A 12,621-nucleotide genomic window follows, 5' to 3' on the forward strand; every position below is an offset into this window, starting at 1 on the left:
GGTAATTTTATTATATGATAGGAGGTGAGTGAAATGGTTGTTGCAAGTTATCTTTTAAACCCAGTACGTGTGTAGGAAAAACTGCGTATAAGCTGTATCACACTCTCTCTGTCTGTGTGTCAGGTGGTCGTGTCGTTCGCTAGTTGTATGTCACAGCTTAACCCGTACTAGGTAATATTTTTACATGAGGTAAGTTGGCATACTCTGGTAGGGTATATGTTTCAAACCTCTAGCTGTAGAGCCTATTTGCAAAAAAATAAGTTTGGTAACACTACTCGTCGAAAGCAGCTCAAACAGTGTTGCTAGCTGCAGGTTAATTTTCCCCGTTATACAATTGCAAGAGGTGAGTTGCTTATAGCCTATCTGGAAGGCTTGGTGTGTGTGTGTCCATGGCTTATGTCGTAGGTTAATAAAATTTGCAATAGATCTTGTGTGTGTTGGCAACCGTTAGCCCTTACATGTGATATAGCAGCCTTACTTATTGTAAGACATAGTGTGTATGTATGAGTGGGGGAGGTTAGTTTAGTTCACGATAGATCGACCTGTCACGCTATGACCAATTTCTGCTTTTGAGTCACCTGTAAGGCTATAGATCACACTTTAAATTTGCTCACTCTCTCTGTGTCTGTGTGTCAGGTGGTCGTGTCGATCGCTAGTTGTATGTCACAGATTAACCTAGGTAATATTAACTGTACTTCAAAAAATAAAATTGTGTGTATCTCATGTCGAACTAGAAAAAAAAAGCATGCAACTTTATTTGTAACACACACATACATTCTCCATCTTCATCAAGAAAATATTATAATAAACATAATTATTTTTATCTATCTCACAATAAAACTCTATATCCAAAAATATCACAACATCAAATAACACTAGAGTCGATAGTACACGTTGCATGCATTACGGAGGTCCTCTGTAGGGTTTCATGGAAGTTTGGGGGGAAAAAAAAAAAACACGTGAAACTCTACAGAGGTGCGATAATCTATAACCGCAGCCATTAGAAAACTTTTACATTTTTGGTTGGGCACCACGCACCCTGGCGAGGTTATAGGGGCCAGGCATCCTAAAAGACAACATTTATTATTTTGTTTGTTTGCTTGCGTCACAAGACATATGCGCGCGCGTGCGCGTGCGTGTGTGTGTGTGTGTGTGTGTGTGGCACGTCGTTCCCCCGAGAGAGGTAGGTTTACAAAGGTCACGATCTACGGAGTTGGAAAATTACGATAAGGTGCATTCGCTCATTACTGTTGCCAGCCATAAATCTCTCTCTCTCTCTCTCTCTCTCTCTTCATCTTACACCAACGTTGGCATCTCTATTTTTTTAGTTGCAAGTAAATTGCCAACACACTCTAGTTAATAATGCTACATATTATACGCACACACGCACACACATACTATATTACCATCCACCCATCTCTCTCTCTCTTTTACGGCAGTGCCGGCTCTCCTTGTTTAGTATATGTAGGTTGGCAACGCTGATCTTTACTTGAGGGCGGTCAACCGGGTTGATTGCACAAGCAAAATTGCCACCTCCTTGCTTTAGGTTAGGTTAGACCAAAAAAACCTTGGTGATTTTTTTTTTTTCGAGTGAGGAGTTGGCAACGCTTATCTCCACTTGAGGGCGGTCGACCGGGTTGATTGCACAAGCAAAGTTGCCAGCTCCTTGCTTTAGGTTAGGTTAGAGCAAAAAAGGCTGTGGGTAAGCTGTCGGTTGTTTAACTCTTCCCTTTCTCTTTTTTTTTCTTGTAAAAGGCTATGGCAAAAGTACCAGTGGGTTGGCAACCTTGCTTTATGCACTGTAAGGCAAGCCTCAAGCAAAATTGCCACCTCCTTGCTTTAGGTTACGTTAGACCAAGAAAAAAAACCTTGGTGATTTTTTTCGAGTGAGGAGTTGGCAACACTGCGAGAAAATACCTCAAGCAAGGTTGCCACCTCCTTGCTTTAGGTTAGGTTATACCCAAAAACAAAAACCCTGGTGATTTTTTCGAGTGAGGAGTTGGTAACACTGCGAGAAAATGGAGCTCATGCCTTACGAGAGAAATCCATTAAGGCGAGCTCCACCGAGCTCCATTTTCGGGCGTTGAATTCTCCATTTGGGTCTACACGAAAAGTAGGTCAAAGAACCGGTCTAGCCTTACAGAAAAATATCGTAAGGGGAGACAGCCTTATAGTAAAATGTCGTAAGGCGAAAAGTAGGTCAAAGGACCGGTCTAGCCTTACAGAAAAATATCGTAAGGGGAGACAGCCTTATAGTAAAATGTCGTAAGGCGAAAAGTAGGTCAAAAGACCGCTCCAGAACGTTGGGTTTCACCTACTACCGTAACTTGGAGCAGAATATTAATATTTATATTTTAAAATTTAAAACAAACTACATTTTAAAGTTTTTAACATTCGAAGCTACAACGTGCTAAGGATAAATATTCAACTGTCAAACGAAACAATGTTTCGGACAGGAAAAAAAATATAAATATATACTAACAAAACAAATCTCGTTAATATGTGAGAAACGTCCACGCCGTGTAATGCTCTCATAATTTTTTCATCAGAACTTCTCGTTATTCAAAATAAGTTGGCTGTGCCTAACTTTGCTTAAAGCATATAAGTATATGTATATATGTGTACGGATTCATTCTCGTCACAACTGCTTACCTGTGTACAGACATCTCTCGTCACTGCAGCCTAATTATACATCTATTACTTCTCAACTAGAACTTTTAATTAATCGGGCGGTTTATACCCTAAATCACGGTACGCCACTCTAACTATATACGCCTGGCATAATAGCGGACATAATTGTACAGCGTGTCGAGGAATATAATTAGCGTTTCGTTTCTTTACATATTAACATGGATTAAAATTTTCAGGCAATGTATGCGTAAGTTAAGGTAACGTAAGGCAAGTGACTATCTCGTATAAACTTGACTATCTCCTTAATCCAAGCTCCCTTCAAGAGGTGCTAGGAGACTTCAGTCATTAAGAATATAAATGAGTGGTCCTCGGGGCCTTATTCGTTCCCAAAACTATATATGTATAAAATGTAATATCCTCGTTGCAAAAGTCTTAGCAGTCATAGTTCAAGCATTCTAAATCCTTTACAAGTTACGGTCAGTTTTAAACCAAATTTAAATTAAACTTTTAAGAAATTTCAATTAATAATAATAATAATAACAATATATTGACTCAAACAAGCATACTCTGTGCCATAACTCGTTAAAATGCACCATAGTGCTGATTGACTCTGACTCGGTGGCACTAATTTATTTTCCTCATTCATAAATAACTTTAAAATCCACTTTTAATCCACGTTGTTAATTAATTAAAATGTTAAGGGTAAAAAATCGTTTACTGCTGACTATAGCTTACTGCATCCTCATAACCAACGTTGTCATAATTTTCGTATCCAAGATCATATAAAACAAAATCTAAAATCACTGTCAATGCAAGAAATCATCAAATCTAAATGCCTTATTCTTATTCCTTATTTAAAATTCTGGATGGTAAAAATTTCCCAAGTGGGAATTTGTTGTAGCCATGGTACCGGGTTCGTGAGTAAACCACAGAGCTACCAGGAGCAGATTGATAGGGAATCGTCCACGGACGTCCCTGGGCCGGCCACATTTTTGATGACATGGGCCTCCTTAAAATCCGACATCGAACCTTCCGCCACGCGGAATGCCGGACGCTCCTGATACCAAATTGCCAGCCCGACGCGGATAACCGCGACGGAGCTGGGGCGCAGGTTCCTCCGCAATTTACATTTTGCGGGTGACCGACTCTGACTTGAGGTCTATAGGTTTCATCTGATTCATCCTCAAGTTAGAACTCGACATCTATCATAGCTTAATGGTTCTCCCCAGCTGATATTAGCATTAAAACACGTGTAACTCTATAAATTCTCTACTTTTAAATACGTACGCAGCCTGTTATTCATTTAATGTTTTCATTATAACTTTCATCCTTTCTTTTCTCTGCCTAGAAATGAGAAAACCTATCTGGAGGGTGAGGAAGCCTAATTTAAAATAAAATGTTATTTTCCTTTGCGTTTCCGCCTGAGATGAACGAAATCGGGCACAAAAATGGCATGACGGTTCTATGTTCTTAGTTTTCATTTATTTCAAACTGAAATGAATGAAAATTCCAGCACCTCCATCCACGTAACGTACTCTGAGTACGTGGGATCGAACCAAGAACCTTCACCATTGAGGGGGGTGATGTAGCTCGCTTAATCATTCATCCTCCTCATTTGAGCACTCGCCCTTCAAGGTAAGCCTAATGGTAATGGGCGAGAGGTACTAACTACACACTTGGAAATGGCAAAACACAAGCTTTCGGATTTATACCTTCAAGTCTAGATCAACATGGTTTGAAGTAACAATACCTGTCTGTCTCTGATGATACAATTCCCCGCTGATAGCTGTTCATATCGAAACGTGTTCGATCGCTCAATCTTCTCAGTTGCTTCTTGTTCGGCGATTCCAGGCAAAAGACCCCACACCACACGTTGCTCTCTGTTTTGTTCTCTTTCCTCCTTCCCTGGTCGTTGCCCTGAAATACCAGCTGATCAGCACCTTAACTCCAATAGACCAGGAAGGATTTGTAAATTACTGATGTGACATTCTTTGAATGCCTGAGAGAGCAACGGCTGGCGACAGGGGTTATGAATTCAGGCTAGCTATAAATCTCAATTTAGAAGAGATTGATACGCTTATTACGGATGTTCGAATACAGTTCACTATAGAAAATTGTAAAGTGGGAACAGAAATAAAAATTCGCAATAACTGGGATCGAAAACGCGAAATTGTTAACGAAACAAGAAAAACACAGAGGAATTTTTATTTTTGAGTGTAAAATCTGCAAGAGCGGAAAACAACGAAGAGAAGGAATTTGGTTACAGAAAAATCGAAAAGATTAAGCAGTGTTGCGTATAATGCTACAGATATAAGAGAAAACAACATATTGATCAAAACATTTAAAAGAAAGATTGGAAGGAATAACCAACACAAGAATAATTAGCGAAACTATGAAAGCTTTGTTTCTTTTCTGGTGCTCTCTTGGTTTCTTTGCCAAATCCTGCGTAACTTTCGCATGTATTTCATTTCCAAATTATTCCAAAAATTAGATATCTGTCGTTCAGATCCTGGTTAAGGCGTCTATGTTTCTTTGTGTCACTCGTCCGTTCTCAGAAACCAACATCAACCATCTGAAGTACAATATAATAGCAGCTCTTTATCCATTCCGCTGTGCTCCTTTTCTTTCGGAATTATTCATTTCTTGCTTTTTTTACAAGTACTTGTTATGTATTTCCAGTCTATTTTTGATGTTGATGTTTACGCGACTTTCCCATTCGTGTTTATACCTTTGGCGTTATTCACGCGTATTCGCTTCCACGTTCTTTCTCCATCAAAGTCCCTCGATCCTTGTTGACTCACTCTCTTTCACCTCGGCTAGTTCTAAAAATAGCCCGACATTCAGTTTCTGCAGGTGTTACGTAAACAAATCCTCCAGGATGTTAGCACTTTGTTTGATTCCGACTTTTAAAAAACACAAATGACGTTCCCTGGCTAAATGTCGCGGTAAGTGACCAAAAATGATGATGGAATGCATTTCCTACAAATAGAAATGACGGGAGTTTTCCTTCCTGGAGGACTCATTCCGAACATCAAAACCTTTAGACTGGATCATCTGCCTATAACATCTGACTCAGAATGTATCATATATATTATGTGACTCTGATTGTATCATCTAAAATATCTAATCTAGATTGTATCATCTATAATATTTGATTCAGATACGATATTTAATATCGGACTCGGATTTTATCATGTATAACATCCGAACCAAATCGTATAATCTACGTATAACTAAGAATACCCGAATATAGTACACATATTTTGTTTCTATTTTCTGTTCCTTAACATATGACTTTACAATGGGGTTATTTTATACTAACGTTCATATATATATATATATATATATATATATATATAAATATGTATAAAATAACCCCATTGCAAAGTCATATGTTAAGGAACAGAAAATAGAAACAATATATATATATATATATATATATATATATATATATATATATATATTTCTTGTCCTTGTCAAACATCCTGTGTTTTATTATTATTAGTTTCAATTTTTTTGGGCACTTCTTTTACTTTATGGCATTTGAGTGTATGGTTAAAAATGCTGTACTTTGTAATTTTCTGTATACAGCATTATGCACACTGTTTTAAATCAATAAATAATAGGAAAAGACAAAATTAAATGTACTTAAAACTAGGAATATGCAGTTAAATTTTCCGAATGGGACGCTTACATGCATTAAAATTGTAGAGAAAATACTCAAGAGAAGGAGAATATGCACAATGAGGGCAACACAATACTTAAAAAAAGTGAAAGTGTGTTTAAAGTAGGTAAGCTTGCTCTCTTGGAATAAACCGTAAGAGAGTCAGTAAGAGTAATTAAAGGATCAAAAATATGTACTTAATACGTGCTAAAGTATAGAAATATGCACATAAAAGAGCTAAAAGAGGGAAAATAAAGAAATATATGCACTTAAAAAAGCTAAAATATGGAGAATAAACTTCTAAAACATAAAAATATGCACATAAATAGACTTCTTTTATTTTGTGACATTTGATTATGAATAAAAGTGCTGTACTTTGGAATTTTCTGTGTGCAGCACTATAAGGAGAATTGAAGCCTTAAATAGATAAATATGGACTTCAAACAGCTAAAATAGGGGAAATGAAGACTTAACTGAGAGGTATATGCACTTAAAAGATAGGTGGATTAAACTTTTACAAGTTAGAAATATGAATGAAAATGAGGAGAGGGGGTTCAAAAATAATTGAATATGCACTTAAACTGAGATACGATAGAAACAAACACTTGAGCAAATAAGTTGAAAAGGTGAATATTGGTTTTAAAAAAATATGAATATGGAGTTATACCTAAACTTAAAGAAAGTAATATGAACTTAAAATTATTTAAATTACATAAAAGAGGAAAATATGTCTTTAAGTAGGAAAATGTGTATTTGGATTATAACAAAATATGGACATAAGGAACCGTTAAAATAAGCTTTATGAAGGCGAAAGAAGATAAGCACTACAACAAAGGATACGTATTTATAAAGGATTTAAAAATATTGAAACAGGCGGTTTAAATTAATTAAGAGGTACATACATACATACATACATACATACATACACACACACACACACACACACACACACACACACACACACACATATATATATATATATATATATATATATATATATATATATATATTTAAGGAGCGACTATACACTTAAGTGTTAAAAAGAGCCACTTAAAATTAACAAAATGAGAACTCGAAAGAGAGGAAAGTGGACTTAAAATCAGGTAGAAGATTGTATCGGTAAATTGAAGAGAGGACCATGAAATTAAAATTAAACAAATGCAACAATATTAACTGAAAAGTAGAGTATACACTAAAATGTGCTAAACCATAGTAATTGTAACATAAGGAGAGGAACAGGTACTTAATGAGCTACTACACAAATAGTAACTTCGTGAGAATATATAGTTGTATAGGAGAGTTTGTGCAGTTCAAAGTAGCTATAAGATAGTAATTGTAACTTAAAAAAGCAGAATATGAACTTTAAAAATGAGCTAAAATACGGTAACGTATGGAGTTCATATGCACCTGAATGAGCTAGAAGACAGCAATGATAACTTATATACAGAACCGAGAGCTTATAATAAGCTACAATGGGGAGGAAAAAGGATAGTTTAGAAATATAAAAAAATAAAAGTAAACCTCGCCCGTTCAAAAAATGATTGCCCGATACTTTCAACGCATTTAACAGCGATTTATCCAAGTAAGTGTTTCAGCTATGAACGTTGGTAAGTTTCGAAACAAGGGTTCCTTACGTCACTTGAAACCAAGCAGCTGACTGTCATTTGTCACACGTAGGAGGTGTGCCTCATTGTAGGCGACGCCAAATAATTTGTTACCCTCTGTTCGCCATTGCTGAGAGGTTTCAAGATTCCTTATTAGCTCATCGACCTCAAGGTTTGATTGTTTCGTCCAAAGTTCAAGGTGACAACGAATCAGAAAAATGAATTTGAAGGTACTAACACTTGCAGACAGACATAACGCCACTAATTAATTAAGTGCATGATTATTTATTTTGTAATAAAACGATTCTGAAATGTCTACCCAAAGAATTTCGTAAACGGGAGGGAGGTAAGTTCGAATGTGGAACGGGAGAACATGATTCCTTTTCATGGAAAGTTAGTGTTTATTTTTTCTATCTCATAATAGAGAGATCTGTTTGGGTATGGATAAAATAAAATGGATGTGAAGTTTTTTTGATCAAATGTAATTGCCTGAAATATTGTATAGAAAAGGCTGAAAGGTGGGAGTTTTATACACTACTAACAGTTTGGTTCAGTTTTCAGTTTTCTACATGGCCTCCATTGCGAACTCTGCACAACTCAAAACGGTGAATCAATTCATTCCACGTCTGGTGTAACGTCTCTGGGGTGATTCTGTCGAAAGCCTGTGTGATTTTGAGTTTCAAATCATCAATGTCTGTGGGTTTCTGTGAATAGACAGTGCCTTTAACGAAACCCCATAAATTCCCGTTGGACCTGTGTAACACTGTCACACTTAGCATACCAAAGGACACATTTAGCCCGTTGCTGGTTCTTAAACGGCATTTTAACAATAACGAATCAGTTCAAACTTCACTGTTGCCAACACACTACAGCAAAACTCGTATGTTTTACGCACAAAAACACCAACACAAAAAATTTCCTACCATCATATTTACGTTTCTATTAATGTTTTATTTTATCCATACCCAAACGGATCACCCTGTATATCCTTCCTTGTCTTTGGTGACATAACTCAAAACAATTCACGTCCTTGACAGTGTCCCGGAGTCACGGCGAAGGGAAGGGGGCTCGAAGGCCCTCCTTCTCTCTGTCAACTAGTCCTTTTCCAGCCAACAAGAAAATCTAAATAAATTAATTCTGCCTTAGCGCATATATTCATTTAATGGTATTTAGATGTATATTAACTGCACTGGCAAGTTAGTATATATCTAAATAGTTAGTTGGCTTAAATTTTAAGTTAACCAATTGGTACAGTCCTGGAGGTTGAATATGCAATAAAATTTGATGCTTTTATGCGTTGTCACAGGGAAATGAAGGCACAAAAGATAAACTTTATTTTAAATAATTTTGTAAAAAATTTCCCTAAGTTTATAGGCTAATATGAAAGTAAATGTAAACCCTGTTCCAGATGCTCAATATAACATTAGAAACCTTGGGAACAGTAATTCAAATGCATTGAAATGAATTTATATGGATGGAAGCATGTGATTTTTCCAGACAAAACGTACTTTTATTCTAAAATCCGCCACATAACATTCCCAATGCAAACTGTATGCCACGAAAAAACAAGATAAATACGGTGCTTTAAGATGTGGACAAACACAAATGTGTTTAAACGTGTGTCAATGTGTCTTCTTATTGGCGAGGCTTGTTGAACCGTTATTTGGTTTCATTAACTTCGATTATTTGCACCATTAGTTTTATTGATTGGTTAAACTGACGTCACTGATTCGTGGCGTTAGTAAATTGGTTGGCTTAATTAATGTCGTTTATTTATACTCTTGTTGGTTTGATTTAGGTAGATTATTTGTACCATTAGTTCAGTGGTTTTTTTTAGTTTCCTTAGTTTAGTTTGCTTATTTATATTACCTGTATATTACTTGATTTAATTAACCTAGTTTATTTATACTATTGGTTGGCTCAATTAACGTTCATTATTTTAACAATTTGTTAATTGATATGGTTAATATCGCTTAATTATGTCATTAGCTTAACCGAACTGGGAGACAGTATGACGTACGAGGGGAAAAAACTGTCAAGGAAATGGAAGGAAAAGTTCGTGGTCTATCATAAAGATCCCGCTCCAGCATTCACCTGCAGATATCGAGGATTTAGTTGTACAGTCACGGGCACTTCTGAGTTGCAAAAATCACATTAAAATGAATGTGATCGTGCCATCCAAAAAGTGCCAGTGAATGTGCAATTAGCATTACTGAATGTATTCTCTATGGTTTCAATGGTTTATTTCTCAACAATTCCACGAGATCAATGGGCCACCCTTCGGGAGGTGTATTTATACACAACAGTTACTTTTGTAAAATCAATATTACATTGCCCATTTCTTCATTACGATATACTAAACATAACCATGTCCGACGTTATCACTTTAGTATTTACATAAACTTAATTTCTCCACTCACTTACTATGTTTACTTTACATAAGAATTTGTTGATGATTGAAAGTTATTCTTTGTTATACCTATGAAAGACTTAGATGTGAGATTATGTTCTTGGCGCTATGATGCAACTGTGTTGTTCGTGCTTGTACCAGAAGATGAGGGGACGTGGAAAAAGATTCACGCTCATTTCTACAAAGCAAAATTACTGATTTTCCAGGCATTTACATATACATTTCCTGAGCATTCTGTAATGTTTTAACTTTTTTAAAGTTTGTTTACAGTATATTTTTGAGTAGCAATATGACAATGTTGGCTTCAGTTAATAGAGATAACATAATTTTTATTATTTCTTTAGTCATATAGCACCTGTTGAAGGAATTCCTTATTCACGCCACGTACAGTCAGGAGAAAGATTGCGAATGCTGATTAATTTATTTAAAAAAGAAAAGTTCAAATTTGTACAACTTACATCCTATCCTGGTAAACAATATAGCAACATGTATAATCTCTTGATTTTTACTATTATCTGACTTCTCTGTCGAAAAGGTTTTTAAATATAAATTGAATTTAATTTTTCATGTCAATAGTTCAACAACAATAATACTTTTCTCCTGACTGTACAAGCATCATATTTAACATGACCGGACTTTTTCCAGCTTGTATTTTTTGTGAATTTTCCGTAGCACTTATAAGACAATTACCCTGCCTTTTACAGGTGTTCTTGCTTAGTGGCCAAAAAGTTCGTCAAAGTTTGTTTTGAGGCCACTTTATGCTCAGATAGATTAATTAGGACTGGACCTACAGTTTCAAATGGGATCCAAACTATTGTACAATGTACCTCCACCAGGGATTGAACCCGGCAGTTCTTGATTACAAGACAGAAGCGTCACCACTCAGCTATCGGAGTGGCCCCGATTGCTGGGAACCTTGGGCAAGAAGAAAGTGAGACGGAATGTCCGCGGCCTCGGTTTAAGGTACCAACGCAGCATTGTCCTGAAGGGATGAGGAACTAATACTATTTTGTCCTTACATTGTTATGACTTAAAAGAAAGTTGGTTCACGCTTCTGAAACGACAAGGAAATTTAACACGTGGCAAAATGTTATGGAAAAATCAAAGAAAGGTGGCGACCTACCTGAAACTGGAGCAAGGATGAATGACCCAGTGACCCGCTGCTTTCTGCCGTATCCTCTCCTTCATGAGGGCCTTTTTGCTGCCGAATAACTTCATGGCCAGCTTGTTGTCCGTGGGCTGGAAAAGCGCCTGGAGTTGGTTCTTGATAAAACTCGGCTTGGGGGGTTCCCCCAAATTAGGGGGTCCCGGTTCCTCCTTGGGGGTCCCATAGAGGCTGACGTCGTCCCCCCCGAAGTGCACCTTGCCGCCGTCCTTGTAGTTCATGTCGTAAGGGTTGATGTAGTAGTCTGATATCAGCAGAGCCTCGTCGTCGATGGCCGTCACCAGAGAGTCGGTGCAGGTGTTCGTGTTCTCAATGCTGATCTTGATGGAGTCATCCTTGGCCAGACGCGGAGACCGAACCTCCTCTTCGGACGGCGTGTAACCGATTCGGCCGTTCGCTAGTTTCAGACTAGGAACGCGCTGGGCCCTCCTCCCCTCGCCCCGACCGTCCGCCTGGTCCGTTGCCATCTCCCGCTCCGAGTCCCTGCAAAGAACCAATCAGAGGTTAGCATTTCGCGCCATCTCTCTCGCATGCAAAACTAGAAAAACTAACACACAACACCGATCGTACGACCTTGACTTTGTTCTTAACATACTCTTATGGGGGAACGGGCACTGTATGATTTCCGTGATATTATCGATCTTCCCTCCTTCCCACCTGCTGTTCTGTTTCGTCTTGAAGAACTCTTTTAGTCAATACACGCTCCTCCGTGACAGAAAGTTGGATTTCCTCCACATGGCATGCATGTACAGAAAATTTAATTGATCTTAATGCTACAGTGGCGTATTTACATCATATTCGGGAGTGCAATGGTTTTTCGTGGCTCCCGATCAGCAGAATGATTAGCGCTCTCGCGTTTGATGTCCCTGAGTAAGAATGGTATCGAGACTTGACACAATCTCGATCTCGTGTCGAGAAGTAAATGCCTGTCTCGTTCTCACCTTGATTTATTTACACCCGTCACATGTGCAACATATGAAGTGTATCACTCCACTTGCACAGTGTACAGTCAAAAAGGGCTCCTGGATGGCATAGTGGTAACGTCGTTGCCTTGTAATAAAATAGTCCTGAGTTCCATACTCGGTGAATGCACACAGTGGTTCGGATCCCACTTTAAAATATAGGTCCAGTCCCGATTAGCCTATCT

The 12,621-nt window shown here is 37.6% G+C and overlaps 1 protein-coding gene across 9 annotated transcripts in view; it reads right to left on the reverse strand.

Annotated features, from left to right (window-relative positions):
• Positions 1–12,621, reverse strand: part of Ih (hyperpolarization activated cyclic nucleotide gated potassium channel Ih) — a 773,850-nt gene that overhangs the window by 405,025 nt on the left and 356,204 nt on the right. For all 9 annotated transcript variants that reach the window (XM_083140018.1, XM_083140027.1, XM_083140010.1 and 6 more), the window contains exon 2: positions 11,433–11,957. In XM_083140018.1, coding sequence (XP_082996144.1) covers positions 11,433–11,941 — 509 coding nt within the window. In that variant the 5' untranslated portion in view covers positions 11,942–11,957. The remainder of the gene's footprint in view (positions 1–11,432; positions 11,958–12,621) is intronic.

This window comes from Lepisma saccharinum, chromosome 1 (genome assembly GCF_977018435.1).
Source record: "Lepisma saccharinum chromosome 1, izLepSacc3.1, whole genome shotgun sequence".
Classification (NCBI taxonomy): domain Eukaryota; kingdom Metazoa; phylum Arthropoda; class Insecta; order Zygentoma; family Lepismatidae; genus Lepisma; species Lepisma saccharinum.